Source organism: Cervus canadensis, chromosome 2 (genome assembly GCF_019320065.1).
Source record: "Cervus canadensis isolate Bull #8, Minnesota chromosome 2, ASM1932006v1, whole genome shotgun sequence".
Lineage (NCBI taxonomy): Eukaryota > Metazoa > Chordata > Mammalia > Artiodactyla > Cervidae > Cervus > Cervus canadensis.
The window spans coordinates 84,526,299-84,547,162 of NC_057387.1; the positions used below are offsets into that span (position 1 = coordinate 84,526,299).

Consider the following 20,864-nt stretch of genomic DNA (forward strand, 5'->3'; position numbering starts at 1 on the left):
CCTATCTTCAGGACATTCCATCCAAATGCAGAAGAATACAACTTCTCAGGTACACATGGAACATTTGCCAGGACAGACCACATCTTGGGTCACAAATCAAACCTCAGTGAATTTAAGAAATTGAAATCATATCAAGCATCTTCTCCGACCACAATTCTATGAGACTAGATATCAAATACAAGAAAAAATTGTAAGAAACACAAACACTTGGAGATTAAACAATACATTTCTAAATAACCAACAGGATACTGAAGAAATCAAAAGGGAAATCAAAAAGTTTCTAGAAAGAAATGACAATGAAAGCAGGACAACTCAAAACCTATGGGATGCAGCGAAAGCAGTTCTAAGAGGAAGTTTATAGCAATACAATCCTACCTCAAGAAACAAGAAAAACATCAAATAGACAACCTAACATTACATCTAAAACAACTGGGAAACGAAAAACAAAAAAAAATCCAAAAATAAGTAGAAGGAAAGAAACCATAAAAATCCAAGCTGAAATAAATGAAAAAGAAATGAAAGAAACAATAGTAAAGATTAATAAAACTAAAAGCTGATTTTGAGAAGATAAACAAAATTGACAAAGCTTTATCCAGACTCTTCAAGGAAAAAGAGAAGAATCAAATCAACAAAATTAGAAATGAAAAAGAAGAGGTTACAACAGACAGTGCAGTAATACAAAGGATCATAAGAGACTATTATGAACAACTCTATGGCAATAAAATGGATAACCTGGAAGAAATGGACAGATTCTTAGAAAAGTTCCATCTTCCAACACGGAACCAGCAAGAAATAGAAATTATGAACAACCCAAATACAAGCACTGAAATTGAAGCTGTGATCAAAAATTTCCCAAAAAAACAAAAGCCCAGGACCAGATGGCTTCACAGGAGAATTCTATCAAACATTTAGAGAAGACCTATTGCCTGTCCTTCTAAAACTCTTTCCAAAAATTGCAGAGGAAGGAACACTTCCAAACTCATTCTACGAGGCCATCATCACCCTGATACCAAAACCAGGCAAAGACAACACAAGAAAAGAAAGCTACAGGCCAATATCACTGATGAACATAGATGCAAAAATCCTCAACAAAATTTTAGCAACACATCAAAAAGCTCATACATCATGATAAAGTTGGGTTTATTCCAGGGATGTAAGGATTCTACAATATACTCAAATCATTCAATGTAATATACCATATTAACAAATTGAAAGATAAAAACCATATCATTTAAATAGATGCAGAAAAAGATTTTGATAAAATACAGCACCCATATATGATTCAGTTAAGTTCAGTTCAGTCGCTCAGTCATGTCCGACTCCTTGCGACCCCATGAAGCGCAGCACGCCAGGCCTCCCTGTCCATCACCAACACCCAGAGTTTACTCAAACTCATGCCCATTGAGTCGGTGATGCCATCTAGCCATCTCATCCTCTCTCGTCCCCTTCTCTTCCTGCCCTCAATCCCACCCAGCATCAGGGTCTTTTCCAATGAGTCAACTCTTCACATGAGGTGGCCAAAGTATTGGAGTTTCAGCTTCAGCATCAGTCCTTCCAATGAACACCCAGGACTGATCTCCTTTAGCATGGACTGGGTGGATATCCTTGCAGTCCAAGGGACGCTCAAGAGTCTTCTCCAACACCACAGTTCAAAAGCATCAATTTTTCAGTGCTCAGCTTTCTTCACAGACCAACTCTCACATCCATACATGACCACTGGAAGAACCATAGCCTTGACCAGATGGATCTTTGTTGGCAAAGTAATGTCTCTGCTTTTTAATATACTATCTAGTTTGGTAATAACTTTCCTTCCAAGGAGTAAGCGGCTTTTAATTTCATGACTGTGATCACCATCTGCAGTGATTTTGGAGCCCCCAAAAATAAACTCTGACTGTCTCCACTGTCTCCCCTTCTATTTTCTATGAAGTGATGGGACCAAATGCCATGATCTTAGTTTTCTGAATGTTAAGCTTCAAGCCAACTTTTTCACTCTCCTCTTTCACCTTCATCAAAAGGCTTTTTAGTTCCTCTTCACTTTCTGCCATAAGGGTGGTGTCATCTGCATATCTGAGGTTATTGATATTTCTCCCGGCAGTCTTGATTCCAGCTTGTGCTTCATGCAGCCCAGTGTTTCTCATGATGTACTCTGCATATAAGTTAAATAAGCAGGGTGACAATATACAGCCTTGATGTACTCCTTTTCCTATTTGGAACCAGCCTGTTGTTCCATGTCCACTTCTAACTGTGCTTCCTGACCTGCATACAGGTTTCTCAAGAGGCAGGTCAGGTGGTCTGGTATGCCCATCTCTTTCAGAATTTTCCACAGTTTATTGTGATCCACACAGTCAAAGGCTTTGGCATAGTCAATAAAGCAGAAATAGATGTTTTTCTGGAACTCTCTTGCTGTTTTGATGATCCAGTGGATGTTGGCAATTTGATCTCTGGTTCCTCTGACTTTTCTAAAACCAGCTTGAACATCTGGAAGTTTGCAGTTCACTTATTGCTGAAGCCTGGCTTGGAGAATTTTGAGCATTACTTTACTACCATGTGAGAGCAGGGCAATTGGGTGGTAGTTTGAGCATTCTTTGGCATTGCCTTTGTTAGGGATTGGAATGAAAACTGACCTTTTCCAGTCTTGTGGCCACCGCCGAGTTTTCCAGATTTGCTGGCATATTGAGTGCAGCACTTTCACAGCATCATCGTTCAGGATGTGAAATAGTTCAACTGGAATTCCATCACATCCACTATCTTTGTTCATAGTGATGCTTTCTAAGGCCCACTTGACTTCACATTCCAGGATGACTGGCTCTAGGTGAGGGATCACACCATCGTGATTATCTGGGTCATGAAGATCTTTTTTCTACAGTTCTTCTGTGTATTCTTGCCACATCTTCTTAATATCTTCTGCTTCTGTTAGGTCCATACGATTCCTGTCCTTTATCGAACCCATCTTTCTGTGAAATGTTCCTTTGGTATCTCTAATTTTCTTGAAGAGATCTCTAGTCTTTCCCTTTCTGTTGTTTTCCTCTATTTCTTTGCATTGATCACTGAGGAAGGCTTTCTTATCTCTCCTGGCTATTCTCTGGAACTCTGCATTCAAATGGGAATATCTTTCCTTTTCTCCTTTGCTTTTCACTTCTCTTCCTTTCACAGCTGTTTGTAAGGCCTCCTTAGGCAACGATTTTGCCTTTTTGCATTTCTTTTCCATGGGGATGGTCTTGATCCCTGTCTCCTGTACAATGTCACGAACCTCCGTCCGTAGTTCATCAGGCTCTGTGTCTATGAGATCTAGTCCCTTAAATCTATTTCTCATTTCAACTGTATAGTCATAAGGGATTTGATTTAGGTTATATCTGAATGGCCTAGTGGTTTTTCCCTACTTTCTTCAGTTTAAGCCTGAATTTGGCAATAAGGAGTTCATGATCTGAGCCACAGTCAGCTCCTGGTCTTGTTTTTGCTGACTGTATAGAGTTTCTCCATCTTTTGCTGCAAAGAATATAGTCAATCTGATTTCAGTGTCGACCATCTGGGGATGTCCATGTGTAGAGTCTTCTCTTGTGTTGTTGGAAGAGGGTGTCTGCTATGACCAGTGCGTTCTCTTGGCGAAACTCTATTAGCCTTTGCCCTGCTTCATTCCATACTCCAAGGCCAAATTTGCCTGTTACTCCAGGTGTTTCTTTTTATGATTAAAAAAAAATCATTTAAGATTAAAACCGTTCAAAAATTGGCATAGAAGGAACCTACCTCAAAATAGTAAAGGCCATAAATTATAAGACTATAGCAAACATTATACTCAATGTCAAAAAACTGAAAGTATTCCCCCTAATATCAGGAAGAAGACAAGGGTGTCCACTTTCACCACTATTATTCAATATCATTCCAGAAGTCCTAGTTACTGCAGTCAGAGAAGAAAAGGAAACAAAAGGAATCCAGATCAGAAAAGAAGAAAAGCTCTCACTGTTTGCAGATGACATGACACTGTACATAGAAAACCCAAAAGAAGTATCAGAAAATTACATAGCTAATCAGTGAATTTAACAAAGTTGCAGGACACAAAATCAATACACAGAAATCACTTGCATTTCTATATACTAACAATGAAAAATCAGAAAGAGAAATTAAGGAATCAATCCCACTCACCACTGCAGCAAAAAGAATTAAATATCAAGGAATAAACTTGACATAAGAACTGTGCACAGAAATATATAAGACACTAACGAAGGAAATCAAAGACAACATAAATAGATGCAGAGATAGTTCGTCTTCCTGGGTAGGAATAAGCAATATTATGAAAATGACTATACTACCAAATGCAATCTACAGATTCAATGTGATCCCTATCAAATTGCCAGAGACATTTTTCACAGAACCAGAACAAATTCATATGGAAACACAAAGACCCCAAATAGCCAAAGCAATCTTGAGAAGTAAGAATGGAGCTGGAGGAATCACCCTTCCTGACTTCAGATTATGCTACAAAGCTACAGTAATCAAGAAAAGATGGTACTGGCACAAAAAAAGAAATATAGACCAATGGAACAAGATAGAAAGCCCAGAAATAAACCCATGCACACCTGGGTACCTTATTTTTAACAAAGGAGGCATGAATATACAATGGGGGCAAAGACAGCCTCTTCAATAAGTGGTGCTACAAAAACTGGACAGCTACATGTAAAAGAATGAAATTAGAACACTTCCTGAAATCATACAAAAAGATAAACTCAAAATGGATTAAAGACCTGATCATAAGACCAGAAACTATAAAACTCTTAGAGGAAAACATATGCAGAACACTCAATGATGTAACTCAAAGCAAGATCCTCTGGAACCCACCTCCTAGAGCAACAGAAATAAAAACAAAAGTAAACAAGTGGGACCTGATTAAACTTTTGCACAGCAAAGGAAACTGTAAGCGAGGTGAAAAGACAACCCTCAGAATGGGAGAAAATAATAGCAAATGAAACAAATGACAAAGGATTAATTTTCATAATATACAAGCAGGTCATACAACTCAAAGCCAGAAAAACAAACAGCCCAATCAAAAAGCAGGAAAAAGACCTAAACAGACATTTCTCCAAAGAAGACATACAGATAGCTAACAAGCACATGAAAAGATGCTTAACATTTCTCATTATTAGAGAAATGCAAATCAAAACTACAATGAGATATCACTTCATATCAGTCAGAATGGCCATCATCATAAAGTCTACAAAGAATAAATGCTGGAGAGGGTATGGAGAAAAGGGAACACTCTTGCACTGTTGGTGGGAATGTAAATTGATACAGTTACTTTGGAAGATGGTATGCAGATTCCTTAAAAAGCTAGGAATAAACCCATCATATGACCCAGCAACCCCACTCCTAGGTATATACCCCGAGGAAACAAAAATTGAAAGAGACACATGCATCTCATTGTTTATTGCAGCACTATTTATAATAGCTAGAACATGGAACAAACTAGATATCTATCTACAGACAAATGGATAAAGAAGTCATGTATATATACACAATGGAATATTACTCAACCATAAAAAGGAATGCATTTGAGTCAGTTCCAATGAGGTGGATGAACCTAGAATCAATTATACAGAGTGAAGTAAGTCAGAAAGAGAAAGATAAATATCATATTCTAATACATATATACGGAATCTAGAAAAAATGGTACTGAAGAATTTATTTACAGGTCAGCAGTGGAGAAACAGACATAGAGATAGACTTATGGACATGTGGAGAGGGGAAGAGAGGGTGAGATGTATGGAAAGAGTAACATGGAAACTTATATTACCATATTTAAAATAGATAGCCAATGGGAATTTGCTATGTGGCTCAGGAAACTCAAACAGGGGCTCTGTATCAAACAAGAGGGGTGGGATGGGGAGGGAGATGGGAGGGAGGTTCAAAAGGGAGGAGATATATGTGTAACTATGGTGGATTCATGTTGAGGTTTGACAGAAAACAACAAAATTCTGTAAAGCAATTCTCCTTCAATAAAAAAACAAATTAATTTTTTAAAAAAAGCAAGAGGGTTCCAGAAAAATATCTACATCTGCTTTATTGACTACGTCAAAGCCTTTGACTGTGCAGATCACAACAAACTGTCGAAAATTCTCACAGATATGATAATACCAGACACCTTACCTGCCTCCTGAGAAATCTGTATGCAGGTCAAGAAACAACAGTTAGAATGGAACATGGAACAACAGACTGTTTCCAAATTGGGAAAAGAGTTTCTCAAGGCTGTATATTGTCACCCTGCTGATTTAAATTATATTCAGATTACATCATGCAAAATGCTGGGCTGGATGAAGCACAAGCTGGAATCAGGATTGCTGGGAGAAATATCAATAACCTCAGATATGCAGATGATATCACTCTTATGGCAGAAAGCAAAGAGGAACTGAAGAGCCTCTTGATGAAGGTGAAAGAGGAGAGTGAAAAACCTGGCTTAAAAGTCAACATTCAAAAAGTGAAGATTATGGGACCTGGTCCCATCACTTCATGGCAAATAGATGGCAAAGCAATGGAAACAGTGACAAACTTCCTTGGACTGCAAGATCAAACCAATCAATACTAAAGGAAATCAGTCCTGAATATTCATGGAAGGACTGATGCTGAAGCTAAAGCTCCAATACTTTGGCCATCATCATGTGAAGAACTGACTCATCTGAAAAGACCCTGATATTGGGAAAGATTAAAGGCGGGAGCAGAAGGGGACAAAAGAGGATGAGATGGTTGGATAGCATCACCAACTCGATGGATATGAGTTTAAGCTACGGGAACTGGTGTTGTACAGGGAAGTCTGGCATACTGCAGCCCATGAGGTCACAAAGAGTCGGACACAACTGAGCGACTGAACTGAACTGAAAGACCTCAAGGCAAATACTCTTAAACCAATATCTTTATTTTGAATATATCTGTATTCTGAGTTAATGACATCCCTACACTCTGAAATAGGGGAAGGAAATGGCACCCCACTCCAGTACTCTTGCCTGGAAAATCCCATGGACAGAGCAGCCTGGTGGGTTACAGTCCACAGGGTCATGAAGAGTCAGACACAACTGAGTGACTTCACTTTCACGCATTGGAGAAGGACATGGAAACCCACTCCAGTGTTCTTGCCTGGAGAATCCCAGGGACGGAGGAGCCTGGTGGACTGCTGTCTATGGGGTCGCACAGAGTCAGACACGACTGAAGTGACTTAGTAGCAGCAGCGCACTCTGAAATAGTGTCTCTATTTTTCCAACCCTGTGGTAGGCTGAATAATGACTCACAAAGATGCTCATATTCTTATCTCTGGAAATGGTAAATATTTCTTGCAGATAGAATTTTGTTGATGTGATGAAATTAATGATTTTGATATGGATTATCCTACTGAACCCATTAAAATCAGAAGAGTCTCTGTAAGAGGAGGCAAGGAGCACATTGAGAGAATACATGAGGATGGTGGAAGAGAAGAAGCTATATTGATGGCTCTGAAGATGGAGGAAAGGGGCATAAGTTCAGGGGTACAGGTAGCTTCTAGGCTCTGGAAATTCCCATCAATGGATTCTGCCCTAAAGCCTGGAAAGAGCCAGCCCTGCCCCCACTTTGACTTGATAAATGTTGGTTGTTTAAAGCCACCAAGTTTGTGGTGATTTCTTACAGCAGCAATGAGATGTCAGAATTGCCTCATTCACTCTCTAAGAACACTACTCAGGAAAACACCTAGGTTCCCTCACCTTTTCTATTTCCTGGAGATAAGCATCAATGAAGTCCCTTGCTTCAGCAGGATTCCAGTCTCTCTTGTGGTTTTCAATCATACGGGCAACGAACATCTTCATTTTCTCCACATGACTAAAGAGTGTTCGGTGTGGACCCGGAAGGAAATTCATTATCCTTGGAAAGACATTGTAGAGCTGATGGAGAAAATAAAAAGTCTTGAAGACAAGAGGGTACCAGATTTCTACTTTTGAAGACAAGGAAACCATTGTATTTTTATATGTATTTTTTTTTTGCTAACGCTCAACCCTTGGAATCACCCTTGATTCATCTTCTCTGTCACACCCCTCTTCTTTCCCCTCTGACAAAGCATTTCAACACTCCATCCAAAATAGAACCATCTTCAGACCACTTCTCAGTACTCCATGTGTTTGTCATTCTAGGACAAAGCCCCAACATTTCTTACCTAGATGCTTTAAGGCCTCCCAACAATTTCCCTGATTCTCTCCTCAACCCCTTTCCTAGGCCAGTTTCCACTGAGCTGCCAGAGAGATCATTTAACAATTTAATCAGATCATTCAACTATTTATCTTTCAATCCTGCAAAGATTTTCCATGACATTTAGACAAATTCTACATCATTCTCCTGGCCTGGAGCTCTACAGGAGCTGACCTCTTCCACTCCTGTCCCCTCTTCTGCTATCACTCACTGCCATCTTACTCTCTCTTAGTTCAGCTCCATTGGTCTCTGTGACAACATCAAGAATGATAATGTTTCAGTTCAGTTCAGTTGTTGAGTTGTGTCTGACTATTTGCGACCCCATGAAGCGCAGCACACCAGGCCTCCCTGTCCATCACCAACTCCCGGAGTTTACACAAACCCATGCCCATCGAGTCGGTGATGCCATCCAGCCATCTCATCCTCTGTCGTCCCCTTCTCCTCCTGCCCCCAATCCCTCCCAGCATCAGGGTCTTTTCCAATGAGTCAATTCTTCAAATGAGGTAGCCAAAGCCCTGGAGTTTCAGCTTCAGCATAAGTCCTTCCAATGAACACCCAGGACTGATCTCCTTTAGGATGGACTGGTTGGATCTCCTTGCAGTCCAAGGACCTCTCAAGAGTCTTCTCCAACACCATAGTTCAAAAGCATCAATTTTTCAGAGCTCAGCTTTCTTCACAGACCAACTCTCACATCCATACATGACCACTGAAAAACCATAATCTTGACCAGATGGACCATTGCTGGCAAAGTAATGTCTCTGCTTTTTAACATGCTATCTAGGTTGGTCATAACTTTCCTTCAAAGGAGTAAGCAGCTTTTAATTCCATGGCTGCAGTCACCATCTGCAGTGATTTTGGAGCAAAAAAAAAAAAAAACTCTGACACTGTTTCCAGTGTCTCCCCATCTATTTCCCATGAGGTGATGGGGCCAGATACCATGATTTTAGTTTTCTGAATGTTAAGCTTCAAGCCAACTTTTTCACTCTCCTCTTTCACCTTCATCAAAAGGCTTTTTAGTTCCTCTTCACTTTCTGCCATAAGGGTGGTGTCATCTGCATATCTGAGGTTATTGATATTTCTCCTGGCAATCTTGATTCCAGCTTGTGCTTCCTACAGCCCAGCGTTTCTCATGATGTACTCTGCATATAAGTTAAATAAGCAGGGTGACAATATACAGCCTTGACTTACCCTTTTCCTATTTGGAACCAGCCTGTTGTTCCATGTCCACTTCTAACTGTGCTTCCTGACCTGCATTACAGGTTTCTCAAGAGGCAGGTCAGGTGGTCTGGTATGCCCATCTCTTTCAGAATTTTCCACAGTTTATTGTGATCCACACAGTCAAAGGCTTTGGCGTAGTCAATAAAGCAGAAATAGATGTTTTTCTGGAACTCTCTTGCTTTTTCGATGATCCAGCGGATGTTGGCAATTTGATTTCTGGTTCCTCTGACTTTTCTAAAACCAGCTTGAACATCTGGAAGTTTGCGGTTCACTTATTGCTGAAGCCTGGCTTGGAGAATTTTGAGCATTACTTTACTAGCATGTGAGATGAGTGCAATAGTGCGGTACTTTGAGCATTCTTTTAGTCCTTTCATTTGCTATTCCTTCAGTGAAGATTGGTCTTCCTCCGGAAATTGTATAACTTTAGCCTTTGTTTCCTTCAGGTTGGCTCAAGTGGCACTTGCTTGGAGATATCTTACCTGATAATCCTATAATGCAGTACTTCTGGAACCTCTTTCCATTCCCCTATTTTATTATTTTTTTCATGGCATTTTTCTCTACTATGTGTGTATATATCTTTGTGTGTGCATAAAACACCTGTTTCTAGCTAGGTAGCTAGTTAGGTTAAACATAGACACGTGCTTGACTACCTCTGCATTATGATTGTATTCTTCATGTGAATAAGACATTTTTAATAAAATTAAGTGGATTTTGGATATATTTTCACTAAAAATATCTGGTAGAAAACAGATAGCCCAACATAATGGAAAATTGCCTAGGTGTAAAATGAAGCATACATGCCTTTGACTGTTAGTTCTATCGCTTTCTAGCTACAAGGCTTTGGGAAGAATAATAATGATATTAATGACAATAATGAAGATAATCATGTAATCTGCAGGACTTAGTGTAACCCACTGCCATTGAGGCACCAGGGTTATTTTCGTCACTCAATCACATGAGATCTATTCCATACTTAACACACAGCCAGGGGATCACTATGTGGATTTGCTTAAGCGTTCCCATATCTACTTGCACACATCAAGATGCTCCATTTCATCTTTAAAGGATTGTTGTAAAAAACTGACTGAAATAAAGTGCGTGAAATTGTCAGTTAAACTGCCCGATCTATTTTGGATCTCTAAAAAATGCATATTACCCCCTGTCTCACTGCCTCATCCAACCTTCCCCAGAATTTCTTTTCCCTGGGAATAGTCGGCACATGCTCACTGAGGTCCCAAACTTCCTAGGTTCTGTCTTAATAGGATGGAAGAAAATGGAATTACTGAATGGGGGCTGGGGTTTAGCATGATTAGAAGTGACAATAAGGAATGCTATTCAAAAGTAATACTGACAACACTAATCCTAGTAGCTCATATTCATTATGTTCCTTTAATGTGCCAGGAATCATGCTAACTGCTTTATGAGTTTGGGTGAGATGGGTCCATCAAACTCCAGGCAGTGTTGCTTGTTGAAAATGATTACAAGTAAATCTTCCTTTATGTATACAAGAGTTTACCTCAACACTTGGGGCTGATTTTCCCCTGGAAGTATCTTCCAAATAAAAAAAAGGACTAAGAGACCAAGCAGATGAGCAGAGCTTTTGACAGACTTAAAACCCTAGCAGGACAAAAGGAGATGGCAGGGACTACCAAGGATGGGGTGAGTGTTTAATGCCTTAAATCCATGTCCTACAAATTTAGAAAACTGGTAATAACAAGTGTGGATGGGCATGGAAATAGTGCAACATGTGGACATTTTTAAGGATTTTTACAAACAGGTGAATATGCAAGAGAAATGAGTGGATGTGTCCACATGAAGAACAGAATAAGCATCAAAAACACTAAAGTCAACAGATGGATTTCAAGCAAGTTTATGCTGAAGTCAATTTCAAAAGGCTACATTTGTTAAAAGGAAAGGAAGACCCAATTTAATCTGTGATGGACATCAGCCTAAAGTCTTTATGAAAGATAGGAGGTGACAACTGCCTCACCTGGCAGCACACTGATGTCTGCAGATTTAAGATCTCATCCAGCAGCCTCAGGAGCTCCTGGAACTGATCATCCTGGTAATCAAACCGCTCCCCGAAGGTGATGGAGCAAATAATATTGGAAACGGCATTGTTGATTGTGAAGTGAGGGTCGCAAGGCTGTCCTGGAGGAGGAAGAAGAGATGGAGCCTTCAGATAGGATTGTTTCTATTTTACAGAGATTCTACTCTGTGTGACATATGACACATCGACTACAGACCACTTCTGAGACTGTGACCCCAGGGTCTGACAACCCCAGGGTCTAACAAGTATTCTGTCATGCCTGGGAACTCAAACTGACGACCAGTATTTAAAACCAATAACGTGTTTAATACCAATCTTTTTTTTAATTCATGAGCCACACGGGGGCAGGTCATGGTTAGCTATCCCCTGTTATTCCCTCAGAGCCCTACACAATACTGGGCTAGGGACAGGCAGGTAGGCACTGAGGAACATCTGGTTAGTGAATATATGAGCCACGGTCCCTGCACCTGTCCTATGACATGCTCACCATTCTCCTCTCTTATCGTCTGGATGAGGTAGGAGGCCTCCTCCTGAATGCGTTCCTCTAAGCTCTTCTTTCCTAAACCAAAGTTCCTAAGAGTTGTCAGAGCAAATCTTCTTTGTTCCTTCCATAACTGGCCACTGGACATGATCAAGCCTGGGGAAAGAAAGACAAGATTATGAAAGAAAGCCAACAAGACCCATGATGTATCAGATTAAGGGAAGAAAAAGGGCTGTAAGGTACTTGAAAACTAATCAGAGAAATAGTCCCTAAGCAAGGATATAATGGCTTGAATTTACTGATTGCTTGCAATGCTGTGCACATTAGCATTTTTAATGAATTCTTGGATTTAGTATTCACAGAAACTCTCTGATGAAATCATTACTGTAAAATCAGCCCCCCAGTTTTTTGATGAGAAAAATGAGGCGCAGGAGATAAAATTACATCCTACAAGGTTACACACTTGGAAGAGTTAAACAGGCATTCATTTTCAAGTCTGCCTGACTCCAATGCCCATGCTTTGATTACTTGTCACATACTATATTTAAGTATTTGTTATGCTACATACTAAGTATGCACTAATGGACTAGACAAAATCAAAACTCATAAGGAGAAAGAGTTTAAATATCTTTTAAAAAATAGATGAATCACCCAAGAAAACAAAGAATTGTGAATGGTGTGCAGAAAGAAAATCACAGGCAAAGGATAAAAAATCTATCATGAGGGGTGCAGAGAACTTCATTTATTTTATAACACAGGGGAGACCACCACCCTCTCAATTCTTCATTCCAGTACACTCTTCCACTCCTTCCAATATCTCCCTTTCACTTCCACCACCTTAGTGAAGTGGCCCTCCCCGCTGTTCAGTCCAGGATCCTTTTCAGCCTCATGTTCATGTGTCAACAGCATGAGATGCTTTTTTCTTGACACACTCTTTCCCAGTGGTGCTCAGGACACCACACTCTCCAGACTCTTCTGCTATTTCTCTGACTTCACAGAAATCATCATACCTTCAGTTAACTTATCTTCTATCAAATTTTGAAATGATGGACCTTTTCAAGCTTGGGTCAAAGCCTCTTCTCTTCTTACCCTTATCCTCAATTTCTGTGAAATCTCATCAACTCCACATATTTCAAATGACAACTACTGATGTGACCATCTATATCTGTGCCTCAGCTCCAGACACATAACCAATTGTCTACTTCACTCTTTTGGCTTTATACTCAGTATATTCATGATTTTATTCATGATTTGCTCCTTTCAACTCCCTACCCAGGCCAGCCAACATCTTGTCCTTCTCTATATCCTCCTTCTTTCCTTTACGTACTCATTTGGGTGTCTACCTCATTCTCCCTCTGTCTAGGTCATCATGTCCTATTGGATATGCCTCCTGAATAGCTTAAATCCATGTATTTTCACAGTTAGTTTCCTGGTCTAACCTACTGAACTGCTATTTCTTGACACCTCCCTAGTCCAGGCAGCAACCTTCTCTCACCTAAAACGCTACAATAGTCTCTTACTCCCTTTATTCCATTCTTTACATTATAGCTTACAGAAATCTTTAAGACGTAGCATGTAAATACAATGATTTCTTTTTTGACTTAAACTATTCAGAAGTCTCCATTGTTACTAGGATAAAAGCAACATCCTTAAACATGAACTCTTTCTGGCCAAATTTAGCATTTTAATCTTCATTTAATTATCTCCATTTAATCTCTGTTCTTCCCATACTGGATACCTTTCAATTCCTCAGTTCACTGTCCTTCCCACCTCAGAAACTTTTCATATTCTATTCCCTCTGCTGGATTGCTTCTTCACTTTATTACTTGTCATTTACTTACAATAGCTTTTCCTGAGTCTCAGGACCAGATTTGATACCCATACTAAGTGAACCCTAGTCTTAACTTCATAACACTGAGGACTTAAATTACTAGCTTACTTGATACCGTTTTTCTTAATAGCATGTAGATTACAGAAAAATCAAGAATTTTTTCTGTTCTACTCACTACTCTGTCACTGGTGCCCAGTCTCGCTAGGTTCACACAGCAGATAATAGAGTAAATGAAAGTAAAATAATGGGTGAACTATTTCAAAGCAGAATTGAGAAATACCTGAAAATATGGTATCTTGTTAGAAGTATAGATTAAAGTTTTTCATTTAGAATTTTGAAAATGTAAGTTTATTTAGTGACCATTCTAAGTATTCATGCCAAACTCTTTTAACATAGATAGAAGGCTTGAGATACCTTTGGGGCACAGCCTTAATAATAGAGCATAAGGATCTGGAGGCAAGAAGGGATCACTTAATCAACAGGAACAAGCTGATCCACATCGTTTTCTAGGGGAAGAGATCTGAGTGGGAAAGCAGAAAGAGAGCCTGAGGACGCATTGCCTTTTCTCTGCTTGAACAACACATCACATCACTGAGTGATGAGGATACTTATTTATCAAGACTGAGTTCATACAAAGAGAGAAGAACCAAATTAACAAAATTAGAAATGAAAATGGACAGATCACAACAGACAACACTGAAATACAAAGGATCATAAGAGACTACTACCAGCAGCTCTATGCCAATAAAATGGACAACTTGGATGAAATGGACAAATTCCTAGAGAAGTATAACTTTCCAAAACTGAACCAGGAAGAAATAGAAGATCTTAACAGACCCATCACAAGCAAGGAAATCGAAACTGTAATCAAAAATCTTCCAGCAAACAAAAGCCCAGGACCAGATGGCTTCACAGCTGAATTCTACCAAAAATTTAGAGAAAGAGAGCTAACACCTATCTTACTCAAACTCTTCCAGAAAATTGCAGATGAAGGTAAGCTTCCAAACTCATTCTATGAGGCCACCATCACCCTAATTCCAAAACCAGACAAAGATGCCACAAAAAAAGAAAACTACAGGCCAATATCACTGATGAACATAGATGCAAAAATCCTTAACAAAATTCTAGCAAACAGAATCCAACAACATATTAAAAAAATCATACACCATGACCAAGTGGGCTTTATCCCAGGAATGCAAGGATTCTTTAATATCCACAAATCAATCAATGTAATACACCACATTAACAAATTGAAAGATAAAAACCATATGATCATTCTCAATAGATGCAGAGAAAGCCTTTGACAAAATTCAACACTCATTTATGATTAAAACTCTCCAGAAAGCAGGAATAGAAGGAACATACCTCAACATAATAAAAAGCTATATATGACAAACCCACAGCAAGCATCACCCTCAATGGTGAAAAATTGAAAGCATTTCCCCTGAAATCAGGAACAAGACAAGGGTGCCCACTCTCACCACTACTATTCAACATAGTGTTGGAAGTTTTGGCCACAGCAATCAGAGCAGAAAAAGAAGTAAAAGGAATCCAGATAGGAAAAGAAGAAGTGAAACTCTCGCTGTTTGCAGATGACATGATCCTCTACATAGAAAACCCTAAAGACTCTTCCAGAAAATTACTAGAGCTAATCAATGAATATAGTAAAGTTGCAGGATATAAAATTAACACACAGAAATCCCTCGCATTCCTATATACTAACAATGAAGACTGAGTTCATGCAGCTGATGCTACTTCCCCCCAATCTCTGACATTAGGGCTGACTCTGCCAGGTGCCCTGAGGGAGTACCTTCAACAGGAAAATGCAGGCACTCAGGCTCCTTATGAGGAGCTTGGTCCCTGGGGTTGTTGGACATATTTTCACAGACCACAAGAATATCAAACACACGCTTACCAATGTAAGAACTTACCTTTTTTGTTTATCATACGCTCTTGGAGAGGCATTACAGTGCGGTTGGAAAAGTTTTGGCCTTGGTGGACAAGGGCTTCTTTAATTAAGGGCAATCCAGTTAAAAGAACGGAAGGAAATACCCCCAAATCCAAGTTAAAAACATTCCCATATTTCTTCACAAGCTGAAAAATAGTAGAAGAGTCATTAGTTACATATGCACATCTCTATGTATCCTGGAATGGAGGGTATGTGGAGCTGGGGCAGCCTATATTGAGGGGAGTTTGTGTGTGTGTGTGTGTATGTTTGTACCTTGGGCTGTTGGAACTATTTATGCCTGTTTCCATTTCTCTTGGTCTCAACTAGACTTCAGTTCAATCCACTACAGGACACACATTCATTATAAGTACTCAACCATATGTTCATCTTACTTGGATTTAGTATGCACATGTATCCTGAGAATAAGGCATAAAAATACAATAAAATAAGCAAGGTCTCTAACCTCAAGCATCTTAGAGTCTAGTGAAGGGAGAGAATTCAGCCCATGTGACTCACCAGAGAAGGCAGAGATATGTTTAAGAATATCCGGGGTAGAAAGCATGGACATCATAGTAAATCATATCTGTTTAACCACAAGACAGTGTCCCTTTCTTCATCAGGTTCTAGGTGGCAAAAAATTCATTACAGGGCTAGGACCAGGCATAGAAAAGAGCTCACTAGCTGGAGCCATGTTACTCTATGGTTGGCTAGCTGTGAGATCGGGAAAGTTGTTTCATTTTTTTGGATCCTTGCTCCCCAGCTATAAGAGGGAGAAAATTATTCTTCCCTTACAGCTCATGGAGGGGTAATTCCCTGGCTGTCCAGTGGACAGGACTTGGACTTTCGGTGCCATGGACCCAGGTTTAATCCTGGACGGGGAGCTAAAATCTCACAAGCAGGGCAGTGTGCTCTCTACACCCCCTGAAAAAGGGGAAAAAGTTTCTGAGAGGAAGAATGAGAACAACAATAGGAAAGGCAGTTTGTTTTCTGATACTGGCAGACAGCCACTCTAGACTCTGGGGAATGAATGGGCTCCGTGAGAAAAGCAGCATAGGTGCAGTTGCTCAAGGGGGCAGACAGGAGAGAGCAAAGGGCTGATGTACAGGAGGAAGGCACTGGTGGCCACAGACAACCACATCCACTGGGAGCCATGTTAACCACCTTCCACCTTTTGTCTCATTTCCCTCACACCACCCTATGGCAGTAATGATACTATTCATGTTTTGGTAAGGAAAATGAGTCATGGAGAAGTAACTTAGCCAAGGTGACAGAGATATATGGGACTGGAGGTATTTGTGAGATTTAAGGACAGAGACATAAAGCTGAAATAGCACTGGGAACTTAGAGTTTACTGGATGTGACAGCGATAAACTGAGAATGAGAGCAATGGGGCAGCGAGAGGAGAGAGAGAGAGTGCGAGTGAAAGGAAGAGTGTGGGTGTGTCATAGACACCTAGGACCCCGGGCTAGGAATGGTGCCTGGAGAGAATACACCTCACCTGTGTAGGGAGTTGGGATACAGTGTCGGAATGGTGCTAGAATTAGACCAAGAATGTCTTAATGGCAAAAGGTGAGTGCTTAAGAACTTGGATTTGGAAGGCAAACAAATTGCTTTGTATCCAGCTTCCACTGGTTACTTTCTATGTTATATTTGGTTAAGCTATATAACTTCCCTCTGTCTCAGTTTCCAAAGGTATAAAACGAGGGCTGTTACAAATCTCATCATTGGGATTCTGGTGTTAGTATCATAACACCAAAATTAATAATAAAATTATGTATTATTATTGATATATTTAGAGTGTATTTTAGCAAATAATTCTTGTAAGATATTGACAAAGAAATAGAGGGGAAATGGCCAGAGAGTGATACCATTTCCCTATCATGGTCCAACAAGATTTTTTTCTTATTCACATAAATGATTCTATAATAAGCCAGACAGCTATGGTAGAAAATATTTAGAAAATGGGGCATGGGAAATTAGGAAGGTTCTCATCATGCCAAACGGATCAGCCAGTTTCTTCACTGCCTTCTCACTTTCTTTCAGCTCATGTCACTTCTCCAATTTAAAAATCTTCTGTCCACTTTACTCCACACAACCACTCGCCTACCATTCTGTCCAAGTTCAGTCAAATTTATTTCAGGATTCTAGAGAGGTTATCCCCAAGGTTTCCTATTCACAGTGAATAACCTAATGACATCTCACTTGGTTACCAAAAATTTATACCACACATTCATCACATACTTTCTTCTATTATCCTGTCATTTGATAAGTATGTCATAAATGCCTGTTGGATAAATGAAACCCTGAACAATCAATTACCTGCTACCTATATCATGAAAAGTAGCATATGTAAAGACCAGATGTAAGTTTCAAGTCCTTGTTTGGCCATTGTCAATTTTGAATAACTTAGGCAAATCACTTAGTTTTTGACTCGATGGACATGAGTTTGAGCAAGCTCCGGGATTGGTGAGGGGCAGGGAAGCCTGGCCTGCTGCATTTCATGGGGTTGCAGAGTTAGACATGACTGAGTGACTGAACTGAATGACTGCATAGCATATAAGGTTTACAGCAAGCACTTAAAGCACAATATAAAGAGATGTACTAAAAAAAACTATGGATAAATTAAAAAGGAATTCTTAAAAAATATTTTTGTGACCCATAGGAGAAAGGAGAAATAGAGGAACAAAAAAAAAGTGAAAAATAGAAAATAAATAGTAAAATGGCAGACTTAAGTGTTTACACAACAAAAATTACACTATACACAAATGATCTAGATTCACCAATTAAAAGAGATAATGGTAGAATGAAACAATGAGCCACTTATATGTTATTATAAAAACTCATTTCAAGCATAATCATATAAGTAGGTCAAAAGTGAAAAAATGGAGAAGCATGTGCTACACAAATACTAATCAAAAGAGAGCTGGCGTGGCTATATTATATAAAATAAAGTTCAGGCAAAGAAAATCATCAGGGATAAAGAATGACATTATGTAATAATTAAAGACCCAATTCCCCAAAATGACATAACAACTTTAATGTGCATAAGCCAAGTAAAGAGCTGCCAAATAAATAAAGTAAAACTACCAGAACTGACCAAACACAGAAATAAACCTCTAATTATAGTTGGAAAGTTAACATGCCCCTCCTAGTAATCGATAGAATGAGTAGATAAGGAGTCAGCAAGGGTACGGAAGCACTAAACAACACACTCATCTTTTCAAGCCAAACTGACAAATAGTACAGAACGCTCCACACAGCAACAGCAGAAGAATTTCTTTTTTTAAAGTGTCTATCATGGGTCATAAAGCCAACCTTTGCATATTTGTTCAAAGTTGAAATCATATAGTATATGTCTTCCGACCATAATGAATGCCAACTGTAAATCATTAACAGAAAGAAAAGAAAATCTTCTAATACTTAGAAATTAAAAAACACATTTCTTAAAGAAAGGCACAGATTCAGGATCCTAGCATTTTAGCTTTAAAATTCTATATAGGGATCACATCACTTAACGCTACTTAATGACATTTTTAATCGAATACTTTAGTGAGAGCGGACTGTTTATGGAGGAGCCTGAAAGTGAGGGGCTCTGTCCTTGTGGGGATGGAGGCAATGTGGGTGAAAAATGGTGAGGATTTAGGCGGTGATTGCCCAGCAGGTAAAGAGTCCACCTGTAGTGCAGCAGACACAGGAGACTCGGCTCGATCCCTGGGTCTGAAAGATCCCCTGGAGAAGGAAATGGCAACCCACTCCACTTTTGCTTGGAAAAATCCCATGGATAGAGGACCCTTGCAGGCTACCACTCAAGGGGTCACAAAGAGAGAGGCAGGACTGAGCTACTAGGCACACACACACACATCCTCATTTTACACTTAGAATAGGGAACCTCCAACAGGGGAAGTATAGTGTCCCCCTCCCCCTACCAAGGATAAAATTATTAAAAAGACAAAATTATCATACTATAAATTGAATGTCCCAGTAATATGTAACAAGACACAACTAAATGATTTACAAATGTTTTATATCTGTCACCCTCAAGGCTCTAACAAAAGAAACTGAAGAGAAGACACAGGGTCACCTAGTCAGTCAAAAACATTTACTAAGCATGCAGAGGGGGTTCTGAGCAATACTCTATCCAAATATCCCTAACAGGAGAGAAATTATGCAGATAACCAAGCTCCTGGCAGCATATGAGACTTCAGATGAGTGCTGTAGTTCAATATTTACACTTCTATCAGCTAGAAGGACTGAGAAGCAAGTTTTGCTTTGCACATCAAACCAGCTGCCCTTCCCTCCCCCAAAGCGCATGGAGTCGGATTCTTTAATAGTAAACAGTTCACAATAGTTCACCCCTAGAAAGCACAGCTGGAATCATTCCAGTTGATGGTGAGGAAAGAGAAGTTCAACGTCCGGTGTACCGGGTTTCCGATTTAACCTCAGCGCCCCCTCAGTCTCCTGTCCTCGGTACCCGGAATGGCCCTTGTCCTGCAGGTCAGGGTCAAGACGTGGCCCTGACACCTTCGCCCGCTCCTACCTGCTGAATGGTCAGGTGCGCCTTCTCAGGGTCCAGCTGGAACAAATTGCCTACGAAGGGCAGGCGTGGGGGGCCCGGCGGGTAGTTCTTTGGACGCCGCCTTTTGATGAAATCAACAAAGAAGAGAAAGGCGAGTGTCCCCAGCAGGACGGTGCCAGGACGGAGCGCGGCCCAGAGGGTCGACGCCAGGGAGCTCAGGGCCTCCAGCATCACTGCGATGTCTGGTTTCGCTTCTGTCCTTAGAGAGGCACAAGCCCCTGAGGATCTGTGCGTCTGTGCGCTCAGCCGGGTTCCCGGGCCCCGCCCCATCCTACCGTCTCACCCCGCCCTTCCCTCCTCCCACACTGCTCTTCCCTTCCCCCAGCGCTCCGCTAAGCCCCACCCCGGGCTCCCTGTGGAACCGGGTCCACCTCACCCCTCCTCGCCCTTCCTCAGGTCCTGCCTCCTCCTCCCTTCTCTCTGACTTTCCCCCACCTGAGTCTGTTCTCTGGGCTGGAGCCCAGCCTGCCTGCTACCCACTAGATGTCAAGCATGGGATTCCCTGGTGAACCTGCCTGGATGTCAGAAAAGGCCAGGCTGGGAGGTTTTTTATTTCTGTCTAAA

At 40.4% G+C, this 20,864-nt stretch overlaps 1 protein-coding gene across 3 annotated transcripts in view; it reads right to left on the bottom strand.

The window, feature by feature from the left end:
- The window catches only part of LOC122436913 (cytochrome P450 2J2-like), a 74,376-nt gene extending 53,809 nt beyond the window's left edge, over nt 1–20,567 (bottom strand). For all 3 annotated transcript variants that reach the window (XM_043461173.1, XM_043461174.1, XM_043461172.1), the window contains exons 1-5: nt 20,262–20,567; nt 15,708–15,870; nt 11,952–12,101; nt 11,405–11,565; nt 7,719–7,895 (exon numbers count right to left, since the gene is read on the bottom strand). In XM_043461173.1, coding sequence (XP_043317108.1) covers nt 7,719–7,895; nt 11,405–11,565; nt 11,952–12,101; nt 15,708–15,870; nt 20,262–20,471 — 861 coding nt within the window. In that variant the 5' untranslated portion in view covers nt 20,472–20,567. The remainder of the gene's footprint in view (nt 1–7,718; nt 7,896–11,404; nt 11,566–11,951; nt 12,102–15,707; nt 15,871–20,261) is intronic.
- Nucleotides 20,568–20,864: the final 297 nt, after the last annotated feature.